The following is a 13,404-nucleotide window of genomic DNA, read 5'->3' as shown; positions in this document are numbered from 1 at the left end:
AGGTCTTCCTTGTTCCACAGAAACGGGGATTTAAACATTTTAGCAATTTGTATATGTATAAAATACTTATCTCAGTAACTATCTTAAAACAACCTGTTCAGATTTTCAGCTCCTCCCCCTCTCTGGGCTTCTCTAATTTTTCCGATTTCTCTGTTGTCCCTGCATGAAGCACCGTCAAGTTCTGGAGGCAGAGTGCCTGGGATATCTCGCTATGAGCTGGGTGGCTTGGGTAGGTCACCTTACCTCCTTAAGCTCCAGATTCCTCTCCTATAAAGTAGGGATCATTACCTTAGTCATGTAGCATTGCTATGAGAATCCCATGAGGTGGCACCTAGAAAGTCTCAGCACGGTGCCTGACACGTACTAGAAAGTCAGTAAATGTATGAGCTTTTGTTATATATTAGATTCAGTCACCCATTCATGCAACAGCTCCGGAGTGCCAGACCCTGGACTCACTCGCCCAACATTCAGAACTGTGTATTTAACACCCATCGCTAGCTGTGAAGTCCATTTGTTGTGAGGCATCTACACCGCCGGGTTTAATGCTCGATAAGCTTTATTGCCGTGCTAAGTACTGTGTAGAATGTGATGTGTACTGAAGGTCCAGTTCCTAGAGCTCCCTTCCTCAGAGAGGCAGAGAGCTGGGCTCACTGTGCTCTTCATGTGTGTCTATTTGTTCGTGAAAGACACACAGGAGCAGAAAGTGAGAGAAGTTTTTCCTCACTGACCTCAAATGATTCCCAGGTTCCGGAGTGGACCACGTGTCATCTGAAAAAGGAAGCAAAGAATGTCTTCACCCTTTTATGGACAAGGAATCACGTTAACAGAGTTTTTCTTTAAGCCCTAATGTTGTCACTCTTGCTTTTTTTTTTTTTTTTTTTTAACTAAAGAGTACATTTCCTCCTTTCAATACCTGAGCTGACCTTCTGAGTTTTCAATTCCCTGAACAGCGACGATGGCAGCCAAAATTACTTGAATTGGAAGAATCCTGTCTGATACAAAACTAAGTTTTTAATCTGTGGTTCATCATTCTGTTTTTCAGACCTAATTCTTTGCTTTTGGGAGACTTTTATGTGGTGTGGAAAAATGAAAATAAATTCTTCAAGACTTTTTAAGGCCCTTGTTATCCATAGTGGTGGTGCTGTGTATGTGTGTGTGTGTGTGTGTGTGTGTGTAACCCACATATGTGCCAGCTACCAGGTGAATGAGAGTTTGGATAATGGGTGTGAGGTAGGGAGTTAAAGAAAAAAATTTTTTTAATGTTTATTTATTTTTGGGAGAGAGAGACAGAGACAGAGCACGGGCAGGGGAGGGGCAGAAAGAGAGGGAGTCACAGAATCTGAGGCAGGCTCCAGGCTCTGAGCTGTGAGCACAGAGCCCAACGCAGGGCTTGAACCCACAGACCGCAAGATCATGACCTGAGCCGAAGTTGAACGCTTAATGGATTGAGCCACCCAGGTGTCACCTCCCTTAAAAAAAAGTGTGTTTTTTTTTTAATGTTTGAGGTGGGGAGTTTTAAAAATTGAGTTAAGGGGTGCCTGGGTGGCTCAATCGTTTAAGCATCCGACTTCAGCTCAGGTCATGATCTCATGGTTTGTGGGTTCAAGTCCCACAGAGGGCTCTGTGCTGACAGCTGGGAGCCTGGAGCCTGCTTCAGATTCTGTGTCTCCCCTCTCTCTCTGCCCCTCCCCTGCTCAAGCTCTGTCTCTCTCAAAAATAAATAAAAACATTTCAAAAAATTGAATTGAAAAAAGACTAATGTATATGGTTTAAAATAATTGATTTTTAATTTATTTTATTTTATTTATTTTTTGAAAGAGACAGAGTGTGCGAGCAGGGAAGGGGCAGAGAGAGAGGGAGAGAATCCCAAGCAGGCTCTGTACTGTCAGCGCAGAGCCTGACCTGGGGCTCTGACTCATGAACCATAAGATCCTGGCCTGAACCAAAACCAAGAGTCAGATACTTAACCTACTGAGCTACCCAGGCTCCCCTAAAATAAGTTAAATACTCGAACAATAAGGAGTGATTTATAACATGTGTTACATGAGAAAGAACCGTGTTGCTCCTTAGAACTCCAGAATTGACCTCCTTCTGGGCAGAATCTAAAACTTGACAAAATCCTTTCTCCCAGGCGGATGCATGCCACGCCTACCAGATTGTTCACAGAAACGGGATTCCTGATGAACAGATCATTGTGATGATGTATGATGACATTGCCAACTCTGAAGAGTAAGTAGGGAGTGTTTTTGAACTTGGTGATGAATTCGGGATTTTTTTTTTTTTTAAATGCATACCCGCTCATAGGAATCTTTAGAATTAATATTAGAATATAAACGTTAGAACGTGCACAGACTGGCAGATGAAATCCCACAGGGCTGCTTCATGTAGAGCTTTGAACACAACTGTGGTGGGGGGGGGGCACCCCGGCAGTGTCAGTTGGCATAGGAGCTGCTGAAGGGTGTTTGGGGCTCGTGGCTTTGGGAGAGTTTAAAGTGTAAGTTCCTTCTTGGGACACCTGGGTGGCTCCGTCGATTAAGCATCTGACTTCAGCCCAGGTCATGATCTCACGGTTTGTGGGTTCGAGCCCCATGTCGGGCGCTGTGCTGACAGCTTGGAGTCCGGAGCCTGCTTCTGATTCTGTGTCTCCCTCTCTCTCTGCCCCTTCCCCCGCTTGCACTTTTCTCTCTCTCTCTCTCTCTCTCTCTCTCAAATAAAACATCAAGAAAAGAATTAAAAAAAAAAAGTGTAGGTTCCTTCTCAGCTTGGAGAACTCACCATTGGGCTCTGCGGTGCTCATTCCTGACCTCCGAGCAGGGGCAGGCAGCACAGGGGGGTTGCCTCGGTGGCCCTGGGCGCAGGAGACTCTTATTTGTAGGCTGGATCCTACTGCCCTTCTTTCTGTGCTAATTTGCTTTTATTGTTTGTTGAATTCAGCTTTACAAATAGTCGTCTCGTGCCTGCTTATCTGCCGTCTTGAGATCAGGAGCAGCATTATGGCTACTAAACTGCACCGGTGCTAGTCTCCCCCACTCCTTGTTTTCCCTGCTGTGGCCAAGGACGGCTGATCACACGACAGCACAGAGTCCATTCTGAGCTCTCTCGCCTGAGCTCTTGTATTAAAGTCTTGTCTTCCGTCCCATCTTTTTCTGTAAAGAGCTTTGCTCTGAGACATCTCTCGCTCGGGTCTTGCCCCCAGAAGGCCGTACGGTTCCCGCAGGAGGCCGGCCACACCTGTCATTTTCAGGACAGCCCTTCACTGCTCCCACCAAGAACCGGAGAACTGTGGGCTGCCTGAGACCCCCAGGCTCTAAAGTCACTAGCACGTTGGCAGCTGTGCAGGTGATGAGAAAGGTCTCTGACAAACGTGGTCACTCACTGTTTTTGTACGTAACGGGGGCATAGTTTTGAAGAGAGATTTCAGAGCCATATCACACCACGTGCTTCAAATGTGTCCCTCGGTTTCTTTGTTTTCTTCAGCAACCCCACGCCAGGAATCGTGATCAACAGACCCAATGGCTCAGACGTGTACGCGGGGGTCCTGAAGGACTACACCGGCGAGGTGAGGGGTGCGAGGTTGGAGCCAGCAGGGCTTGTGTTCATTTCAGTGACAGTACGCCCCTCGTTCTCGCATTTCCGGGATCAGAACCTCGCGACACTGATTTCCGGGCGGTGCTTCGTGTTGGTATTAAGATTTGCACTTGAGTAATTTCTGAGAGTTTTGAAAGAAAGCTGAGGAAAGAAAAGGAAAAAAGCTAGAAGTAAGTTGTAGTCTACTGATCTTTAGTTTCTAGTCTTTTTTTTTGTAAGTTTATTTATTTTGAGAGAGAAAGAGAGCATGCGTGCGTGAGTGGGGGAGGGGCCGAGAGAGAGGGAGAAGGAGAGAGAGAGAGAGAATCGCAAAGCAGACTCCACGCTGTCAGCGCAGAGCCTGATGTGGGGTTTGAACTTACAAACCTTGAGATCGTGACCTGAGCCGAAATCAAGAATCAGGCGTTTAACCAACTGAGCCACCCAGGTGCCCCATCTAGTCTTCTACTTTAAGCCTGATAATGGATTTCCTTCAACAATACCTGATTTTCTTGAGATCTTAGCAGAGATCCTTGCTGCTAATCTGATTATAGAGCTGTGCTCTTTTCTGAAAATCGATTTTCTCAGCACCAGCCCTGGTGCAAAGAAAGCATCACTGGATTTTGCTGAGATAGTTTTTCATTAATTGTAATTGTGTATCACTTATGAATTATATCGCTCCGGATTGAATTCTATCCCTCCCAATTGATCGAGGCTTTATCAATTGACACATTTTTGAAGATACCATAATGACTGCCACCTCATGGTTTTCCAGATTGTAGAGGGATCTCTTAGGAACTAATATTCTTGGTAATAAAGGAGCATCTATCTGAAATTCAGCAATTCTTTCAATTTTTTTTTTTAAATTCCAGCACAGTTGAATTGAACACATCATGCTTGTAACATAGATGGTCTCATTTTTATGAAATTGTTTTTATATAGTGTGATAAAGAAATACCTGGAATCTTAGTGGTAGGGGGTAGGATTTTTGGTGATTTTTCCCCCCTTTGTACTTTTCTGTATTGCTTTATTTTTATTTTTATCTTTTATTTTAGAGAGAGCATGTACAGGAGAGGGGGGCAGAGGGAGAGAGAAAGAATCTTGAGCAGGCTCCACACGCAGCACAGAGCCCGACTTGGGGCTTGATCCCATGATCGTGACCTGAGCTGAAATCAAGAGTCAGATGCTTAACCGACTGAGCCACCCAGGTGCCCCTGTATTGCTTTTTTAAACGATCAGGCATCAGCATTATAAAATCTTTAAGGACATCAAGTGTCCTTGGGATTTGACCTCCTAGGCAACAAGCTGGATGCAAAGGGAGGCCCAGTGCTGGTGCTTCTCCCTTTCTGCTGTGCCTCTGAGGTGCTTTGCTCTTCCCTGGCTGTGTGTCCCTACCTACCAGCATCTTTGGGTTTCCGCACACGGACTCTGGGATGTTTAGGAAGGAAAGGCGGGCTCGCTGAGTTGCCATCAGCCAAAGGCAAGATGATATTTGAGAAGAGGTCATGCACAGGCCCCAGAAACACTGGCCTTGCTTTGGGTCTACCTTGGTTCCAAAGTGTTTGCTCTTAAACCTTGAGCCTCGGAGATCTGTGGACCGCTGGCTCAGGTCTGCTACAGACTCAGCAGATGCTCTGATTGAGAATGACACCTATGTCTGATTTTGACTTCCAAATTCTGTGTAGGATGTGACCCCAGAAAATTTCCTTGCTGTGTTAAGAGGTGATGAAGAAGCAGTGAAGGGCAAAGGATCTGGAAAGGTCTTGAAGAGGTAATGTCTGTTTTATAAAGGCTCCCACACTATCCTAATGACTTGGCCCCCAAATAGGTGTTGTTCTTTGCTCCCGTCCTGTTTACTCATGAGAAGTAACAGAGCGGGAGCTTTGTCCTGACTTACGACACGCCGCACGGAAGTGATGGCTTCACTGGGGAGCGTATTTCTGTACTGAATTAACGCTAGGAGCCAGGGTCCTTCATTATCATTAATGAAATGTTCTCTGTCACTTGAAGCGACTGCTTTTTGTTGTCCACGATCCTAGGGCTGGTATTTTTCACTGCCAGCACAAAACACTGAGACAGGCGGGAAGCCCTGCAGCCGGTCAGGTCGTAGGGTCTGGCCTTCCAGTTCTGTGCTGTGTTCGAGGTCAGCCCAGTGGGGGAGAGGCGTACATGCGTATACACAGCTCTCACCTTCATCCTGGGGAAAACCACCCCACTGCTTGCTGCTGGCTCTGGGTGACCGTGACCGATGGCTTGTTAGCATCTCTTGATGTAGCACTTTAAGTGATGTCAGGGACTTCAGTAACATGCCCTCAGACTCTCTCAGATCCTTGGCAAATGGTGCTGTTCCTTTCATGCCAGAAGGGAACAGTGGGCACAAGGATGGGCAGGTGGGCCGGGCACACAGTGGGCAGACTGCGTGCAGGCTGAGGGGCCTGGAAGGGAAGAAGTCTGAGCTGAAGGACTGTGTTCAGCTGTGTGTGCTGACCTCCTTCCCTCATCTTAGGGCAATCTGGTTGGAGAGTATGGCCGCTGGCATGAGGCCCGATTGCCAAAGGACTTCAATGTTTGAAAAAAAAATTTTTTTTTTTAATATTTATTTATTTTTGAGACACACACACACACACACACACACACACACACACACACACCGAGTATGAGCGGGAAAGGCACAGAGAAAGAGGGAGACACAGAATCGGAAGCAGGCGCCAGGCTCTGAGCTGTCAGCACAGAGCCTGATGTGGGGCTTGAACCCACAAACCTTGAGATCATGACTTGAGCCAAAGTCAGACGCTCAACTGACTGAGCCGCCAGGCGCCCCAAGGACCTCACTGTTCGAATCATGCCTGGTCCATAAGCCAAGCCACCCGGCAGATGTCTCCTCCCGGACTGCAACTCACAGCTCTGAGGCTCTGGGATGTGCCTTGTGGTTCAGGATCACCCTCAGCAGGAGCAGAGGGCACCACCCAACAGTAGACCATAGTCCTGGAGCATCTTCTTACTTTTTGGATGGAGCAACTTTTCAGAGAAGTCGAAGTGAAATAGTGGAAATTTTGACCTTGTGTGTCCCGCTCTCTCGGCAGCGGCCCCCGGGATCACGTGTTCGTTTACTTCACCGATCATGGAGCTACTGGAATACTGGTGTTTCCTAATGACGACGTGAGTTTTCCTTAAAATTATAAATACAAAGTAGGAGACTCGCAAACAAAACCTTGGCATTGACATGAAACCTGGGATGTGTGTTTCTCATGTCCTGCCAGGGTTGGTTTCTGTGTGTGGCAGGTGAGTGTGGGGGACACGCGTAGCGGCTTGAAATCTGTCTGGCAAGTTTTGCCTACATTTGTCTTCGTATCTGAGCCTTAGTAAAAGGTCTCCAGACCTGGGTGCATTGCAGTAGAGGCAGTAATAGAACACGGTCTCTGAACGCTTCAGACGAAGTGATGGAAGAGAGAGCACATTCTTGTCCCCTTTTTATTTTTTTTCTTTTAATATTTATTTATTTTTGAGAGAGACAGAGACAGCATGAGCGGGGGAGGGGCAGAGACAGAGGGAGACACAGAATCCAAAGCAGGCTCCAGGCTCCGAGCTGTCAGCACAGAGCCCAACACGGGGCTCGAACCCACGAAGTGTGAGATCATGACCTGAGCTGAAGTCGGATGCTTAACCGACTGAGCCACCCAGGCGCCCTTCTCTTCCCCTTTTTAAATATTTGAATAAAACACATGAGATGCCACTTCGGGATAGTGCTGTTCACCGTGATTCTTTCTAAGGACCGGTAAATAACAATTTACAAAGCATCATTAGGACTTTTTTAGGGGGGTTCTCTGGAGATGTTGGTCTGAATGTCCGTATTCTTACGTTTCAGCTTCACGTAAAGGATCTGAATAAGACCATCCAGTACATGTACAAACACAAAATGTACCAAAAGGTAACGTCAGCGCTTGGGGCAGCCTGCGGGGAGGAGTACAAGGAGGGCAGTAGACGCACAGCCTGCCGTATACCGTGACTGCCCCAGCCCCAGATGGCTGTTATCTGGGGAGTCTCCTTGGGATCGGTCTTGACCGCTGGTTTCCCGGGATTAAACTGTTGTAATTCTAGGGCTTTAGCTGTTAGATCAGGATCACTGGAGCTCTTGTTAAAACAAAGCATGGACCCCACCTCCAGAGTCTGACTTGGAGGCCTGGGGAGAGGCTTGAGAACTTGCCTTTCTGAGTTGACATGGATACTGATGGTCCAGGGACCACTTTGAAGACCACTGTTCTAGCACTGACCTCAACTGGGAGCAGCCGGGGAGGAAAACGCCATCGTCTTATTTTCACGTTGGCCGTTGCTCGCCCTTGTAGCACCCTTTGTAGAAACTGACCAGCTCGGGCATGCACGTGATAGAAATGTGGAAAGGGCCTGCCGCACCGTCTCCCTGAACTGGACGGTGGAACAGTTTTCCTTAGCATTGTCTATGGCACCATTCGCTCTGCACCATTTCAACTAATGGATCATTTTCGTCTGTTAGCGATGAATAGATTTGAGTCCTTCCGGTTCGCATGACAGCAGGTTCTGTAGCCTCCAGCAGCAGCCTCTCACGGCAGAGATCTCTCCCAGAAGCAAGAACTAAAAGACCCTTAAGGATGGGACAGGAATGTGAGCAGAGCCCGCATTTGTGAGAGGTCCGTGCCTGGCCAGGGTGTGAGGTCATGTGTCTCTTTCACCTCACAGATGGTGTTCTACATCGAAGCCTGTGAGTCTGGGTCCATGATGCGCCACCTGCCCTCCGACATCAATGGTACGTGGTGGTCGTGCTGGCCTCTGAGCCAGGCTGGGTGGGCAGGTTGCTCGGTGGCGCAGTTGGTCATTGATTCTGCCGACGTGAAGAACCGGGCGGTGTGCATAAGCAGGGGCTTAGGGCAGCCTGGTGCACAGAAGCGGGGGTGAGGGGTTTACTGTGGGCAGGAATAAAGAATAAATAAACAAAGAATGTGATGTGAGCTTCATGGTGCTCTTCCAGGTTCTAGTAAAGCTACTTAACTCCAAGATCACATAGCCTTTGGACCAGCTCTGGTCCCTTTGTGATGCACTGCTTGCCGGCCATCTGATCTTGGGCAGTTGACTTACCCTCTTTGGCCCTCAGTTACCCCCGTCTGTGAAATGGGGATGAAGATGCTGTCTGTTGGGAGAGTTGCATTTTTTTTTTTTTTTAATGTTTATTTATTTTTGGGACAGAGAGAGACAGAGCATGAACGGGGGAGGGGCAGAGAGAGAGGGAGACACAGAATCGGAAACAGGCTCCAGGCTCTGAGCCATTAGCCCAGAGCCTGACGCGGGGCTCGAACTCCCGGACCGCGAGATCGTGACCTGGCTGAAGTCGGACGCTTAACCGACTGCGCCACCCAGGCGCCCCAGGAGAGTTGCATTTTAAGTGATACCACTTACCCAGCACGATTTTGAGCCCATAGCAGCTGGGTAGTAAACGGTAGCTATTGTGTATATTCAAAGTGTTCGTTTGTTTGGTAAATGTTAGCTTTCTCCAGAAATGAAATTAGGTACATGTTCTTCAAGTTTCCAGAGCTATTGAAATGGTTCAGATTATTCTAGAATCACTCAATATCCTAACAAGCATGCGGGCTGCTTATTACCACCCGGCCGCGTCCGTTAGCCAGCTTCTCTGTCTTCCCCATTTCATCTTAGGCAGTTGCTGTAAACAAGTGAGCAGGGCTGGGTACGGCCGTGTCTCTGTCCTGCCCGTGCTGTTGGCAGGTGGCGAGCTCTGATCACACCGGGCGGGAGGGAGAGGCTCACACATCGGGTGGGAGCCACGGCAGAGAGGAGAACATAATCAAAAGATGTCTTTAACTCCTACTAGTTTACGCGACCACGGCTGCCAACCCCACCGAGTCGTCCTATGCCTGTTACTATGACGAGAAGAGGTCCACGTACCTGGGGGACTGGTACAGCGTCAACTGGATGGAGGACTCGGATGTGGTGAGTCCCGAGGGTCCGGCCGTCCAGCTGAGGCTGAGCCGTCAGCTCTGACTTGTCAGAGGACTTCAACGTTTGCATCTTTGCAGGAGGACTTGACCAAAGAGACCCTCCACAAGCAGTACCAGCTGGTGAAATCCCACACCAACACCAGCCACGTCATGCAGTATGGAAACAAGGTGAGAAGGGCAGCCTGCCCCCCCCCCCCCCCCCCGTGGATTCCCGAACCTCAGGCTGACTCGCCTGGAACGTCGATATCTTGGCGAAGAGAGATGGGGACCCAGGGGAGAAATGGCCGAGGTGGCGATGGCCCTGCCTCTCACAGCCAACTGCATCCTGGGCCCCGGGCTTGGGCTCTGGAGTCGGACCTTACCAGGCTCAAACTCGCAGAGTTGTGAGATTTGGGGTGAGCTCCTTAGCTTCGCCGAATCTCCCTTCCCTCCTTGGTCAGAGCCTCAGTGTACAATTAAAGGTCGTGCACCCAAAGCACTGAACAGGGCTGGCACACACTAAGAGGTCTCTGGATTGAAAGCTTCTGCCTCCTAGGACCCCACATCCTGCACGTTGTACTTGTTACTTTCACCCTTTGGCTAGAACTTAGGGACTTCTGCTCCCCCCCTCCCCCTCCCCGCCACTGCCCAGAAGGGACCTAGGTGGTTAAATGGGTAAGATGATCAGGGCTGCCTAGACAGAGGTCACAGCAGGTGTCTGCTGAAGGCTTGGGCCTTACGTGCCACCACGGGCGGGCGTGGGGGAGGGGGGGGGCAGCCCTTGGGATGCGCAGAGAAGGAGGTGGTCTGTGTACCTCTCCATGTGACCAGACACCACTCCCCAAGCGGCCTGCCGCCATCTGAGTGCTCGCCGGCTGAGACCCGTTCCTGTGATGCAAGCATGGGCCTTCTAGAAAAACTTGTGAGCAGGTCAGGCCAGCTGCCTTCAGCTCGTCCCCGACAGAGTGTGGACTGGGGCCTGGAGGCCACGAGACAGACCTTCAGGATGCCACGGGCCTGGCCGGGCTTCTGAGTGGGGGTTCCGGAGCGGGGAGCAGAGAGAAGGCAAGGGGGGAGGTGACTTGGGCGAGGCAGGGTCAGACGTGGCACCGCCCTGGCCGTGTGGGGGGTTCACGGGGGAGAGGGCACCCAGCCACAGCTCCTTGTCCCTGGCTTCCTGTTCACTTTGTGATTTCCTCGGCGCTGGCCCTTCCTGGTCTTGGTCGAAGAGGTATGACGGATCTTTGCCAAATGTTACATGTTTCTGTATATTTATTTTTTTGTCTTAGAACTTTTTTCGAGTATTGTTGCTTGGTTTAGGAACAAGAATACTTGTAGCATTTCTCTCCCTCTGATTGGGATCCAGTCTGGAGTGACCTGTGCAGGCAAACAGAGTGTGGCCATCGTGCTTGTTTGGCCGCGACTGTCAGCCGGGCCCTCTGTGGCTGGACCCAGGCCTCAGCCGCAACCTGAGTGGACGCTTTGCACTTTCCTATTCCTGGTCTCTAGGGACAGGCAGGTTAACATGGATAGGGGAGCACAACCCAGGTCGTCACTGGTTGAAACGACTCTGGCCCCAGCTCTGCATGACTGTGGAGTAAGGATCGTCTATATATGAAATAATTAGCAGTTCTCCTCCAAAGGATGCTGGATATTTATTTTATTTTATTTTTTTAATGTTTATTTTTGAGAGAGAGAGTGAAAATGGGGGAGGGGCAGAGAGAGAGAGGGAGACACAGAATCCGAAGCAGGCTCCAGGCTCCGAGCTGTCAGCACAGAGCCCGACGTGGGGCTCGAACCCACAAGGCACGAGATCATGACCTGAGCCGAAGTCGGACACTTAACTGACTGAGCCACCCAGGTGCCCCTAGATGAAGTTCATCATCGGTGGATTTCAGGAGCTCAAATGTGTTGCGTTGCTCACTGCTGAGGGCCAAGCCTGTGTTTTCCGGCTGCGACTGTGGCTGTTTGGTGGTCCTGAAACCAGGTGCCCCTAGATGAAGTTCATCATTGGTGGATTTCAGGAGCTCAAATGTGTTGCGTTGCTCACTGCTGAGGGCCAGGCCTGTGTTTTCTGGCTGCGACTGTGGCTGTTTGGTGGTCCTGAAACCACGTGGTATGAACTGTGAGCCTCCCTCGGAGAGGCGGGACCCAGGGTATGTGTGGCACATCCACTCTTCCCACTCAGACTGGTTCTCTCCCTCTCTCCTCAGTCGATCTCTTCCATGAAGGTGATGCAGTTTCAGGGTATGAAACACAAAGCCAGTTCTCCCATCTCCCTGCCTCCGGTCAAGGACCTTGACCTCACCCCAAGCCCTGAGGTGCCCCTCACCATCATGAAAAGGAAGCTGATGAGCACCAATGATCTTCAGGAGTCCAGGAACCTCGTGGAGAAGATCCACAGGCATCTGGACGTAAGTAGTGGTTAAAGGAACCATCTCCGGATACTGCTCCCAGCCTCACCGGGCAGCATGTATGAACTTGGTCTCTGCCTCCTGACAGTTATCCAGCATTGTTGGAGCCAGGTGACAGCACTCTGGGGCCACTCCGCCTGGCACATGGGGGTATGTGGGAAAGGAGACTAGTCTGTGCTCTGTAACAGGAGTGAGCAGCGGCTGTCCTCATCTTCATTATTCATTAGTAAGCTGACCTTGACCTCTTTCTCTCTCCTGTATCCTGCTAAGAAGTCATGGCATGTGGGTGTTTCCCTTTTATACCTAGTTGCTTAGAAGACATTTTTATTTTGCTACTTGAACACTAGATTAAAAATTTTTTTTTAATGTTTATTTATTTTTGAGAGAGAGAGAGAGACAGAGTGTGAGCAGGGGAGGGGCAGAGAGAGAGGCAGACACAGAATCCAAAGCAGGCTCCAGGCTCCGAGCTGTCAGCACAGAGCCTGATGTGGGACTCGAACCCCCGGACCATGAGATCATGACCCGAGCCAAAGTCGGATGCTCAACCCACTGAGCCACCCAGGAGCCCCTGAACACTGAGATTTTAAAAATATTAACCGATTTAGAAATAGCAGTAATAAACTCATTTTGTGCGAAGGTATTTTTTTTTATTCATCATTTGGGAAGGAAACGATGCCCCGCTCTGTGCCCCTCTATCTGTCTGGTGGTTTCTGGAAGAGGCAAAGTGCCTGTGAACACACTGCACCGTTTGTGGGACAACAGTCTACTTTGGCACAATTTCTACGTCCCCCTCCTCTTCTCAGAGTGGGCCATGCCTGCTCTTCAGGTATTTAGATTTAAATGTTAACGTTGTGCGAGAAGACATCGGAAAGGCAGGGTATTTCTAAAGGCTTCTAGCTGTTCCAGAAGCCTCGCGTGCACAACCTCTTGCCTTCTGTAGGACGCCTCTGTTGGCATCTCTTTCGACATCCTGGGTTAGCAGTTGCACGAAGAGAAGCCTTTAAATGGGCTCCTAACCTGATCCAGGGTTCCAGGAGAGACTGCGTTAAGTAAGGTACATTTTGAAAAGATGTGTTTCTTCACAGGCTAGGCATGTCATCGAGAAGTCAGTGCAAAAGATCGTCTCCTTGATTGTGAGGTCCGGTGCTGAGGCGGAGGGGCTGCTGTCTGAGAGGGCCGAGCTCACGGCGCACGACTGCTACCAGGCAGCCGTGTCTCACTTCCGCACACACTGCTTCAACTGGCACTCACCCACGGTAAGCCCGGACCCCCGGGGGCCGCTGGCTGCTCCACCCTGCCTCCCCTGGGTCAACTTAGCCTTTCCCTGTGTCTTCAACCCCTAAAGCTAAATTAAGGTTGTCCACTAGAAATCACGTGGGATGCGTTGCCTTGTAGAAGGTTCCATCCAGGCTGAGGAAACAATGGACTCATTCAGAGGCCTTTGATAGGGACGAGAGGAG

General features: G+C 49.8%; 1 protein-coding gene across 1 annotated transcript in view; it reads left to right on the top strand.

Annotated features, from left to right (window-relative positions):
* LGMN (legumain) overlaps positions 1–13,404 on the top strand; it is a 36,423-nt gene that overhangs the window by 19,439 nt on the left and 3,580 nt on the right. Inside the window, exons 3-12 of the mRNA XM_003987931.5 lie at positions 2,132–2,229; positions 3,478–3,559; positions 5,253–5,338; positions 6,651–6,726; positions 7,433–7,495; positions 8,281–8,347; positions 9,425–9,543; positions 9,630–9,719; positions 11,744–11,944; positions 13,030–13,200. Coding sequence (XP_003987980.2) covers positions 2,132–2,229; positions 3,478–3,559; positions 5,253–5,338; positions 6,651–6,726; positions 7,433–7,495; positions 8,281–8,347; positions 9,425–9,543; positions 9,630–9,719; positions 11,744–11,944; positions 13,030–13,200 — 1,053 coding nt within the window. The remainder of the gene's footprint in view (positions 1–2,131; positions 2,230–3,477; positions 3,560–5,252; positions 5,339–6,650; positions 6,727–7,432; positions 7,496–8,280; positions 8,348–9,424; positions 9,544–9,629; positions 9,720–11,743; positions 11,945–13,029; positions 13,201–13,404) is intronic.

This window comes from Felis catus, chromosome B3 (genome assembly GCF_018350175.1).
Source record: "Felis catus isolate Fca126 chromosome B3, F.catus_Fca126_mat1.0, whole genome shotgun sequence".
Lineage (NCBI taxonomy): Eukaryota > Metazoa > Chordata > Mammalia > Carnivora > Felidae > Felis > Felis catus.
The sequence above is the reverse complement of the archived record's forward strand: the minus strand, read 5'-3'. Positions and strand labels throughout refer to the sequence as shown.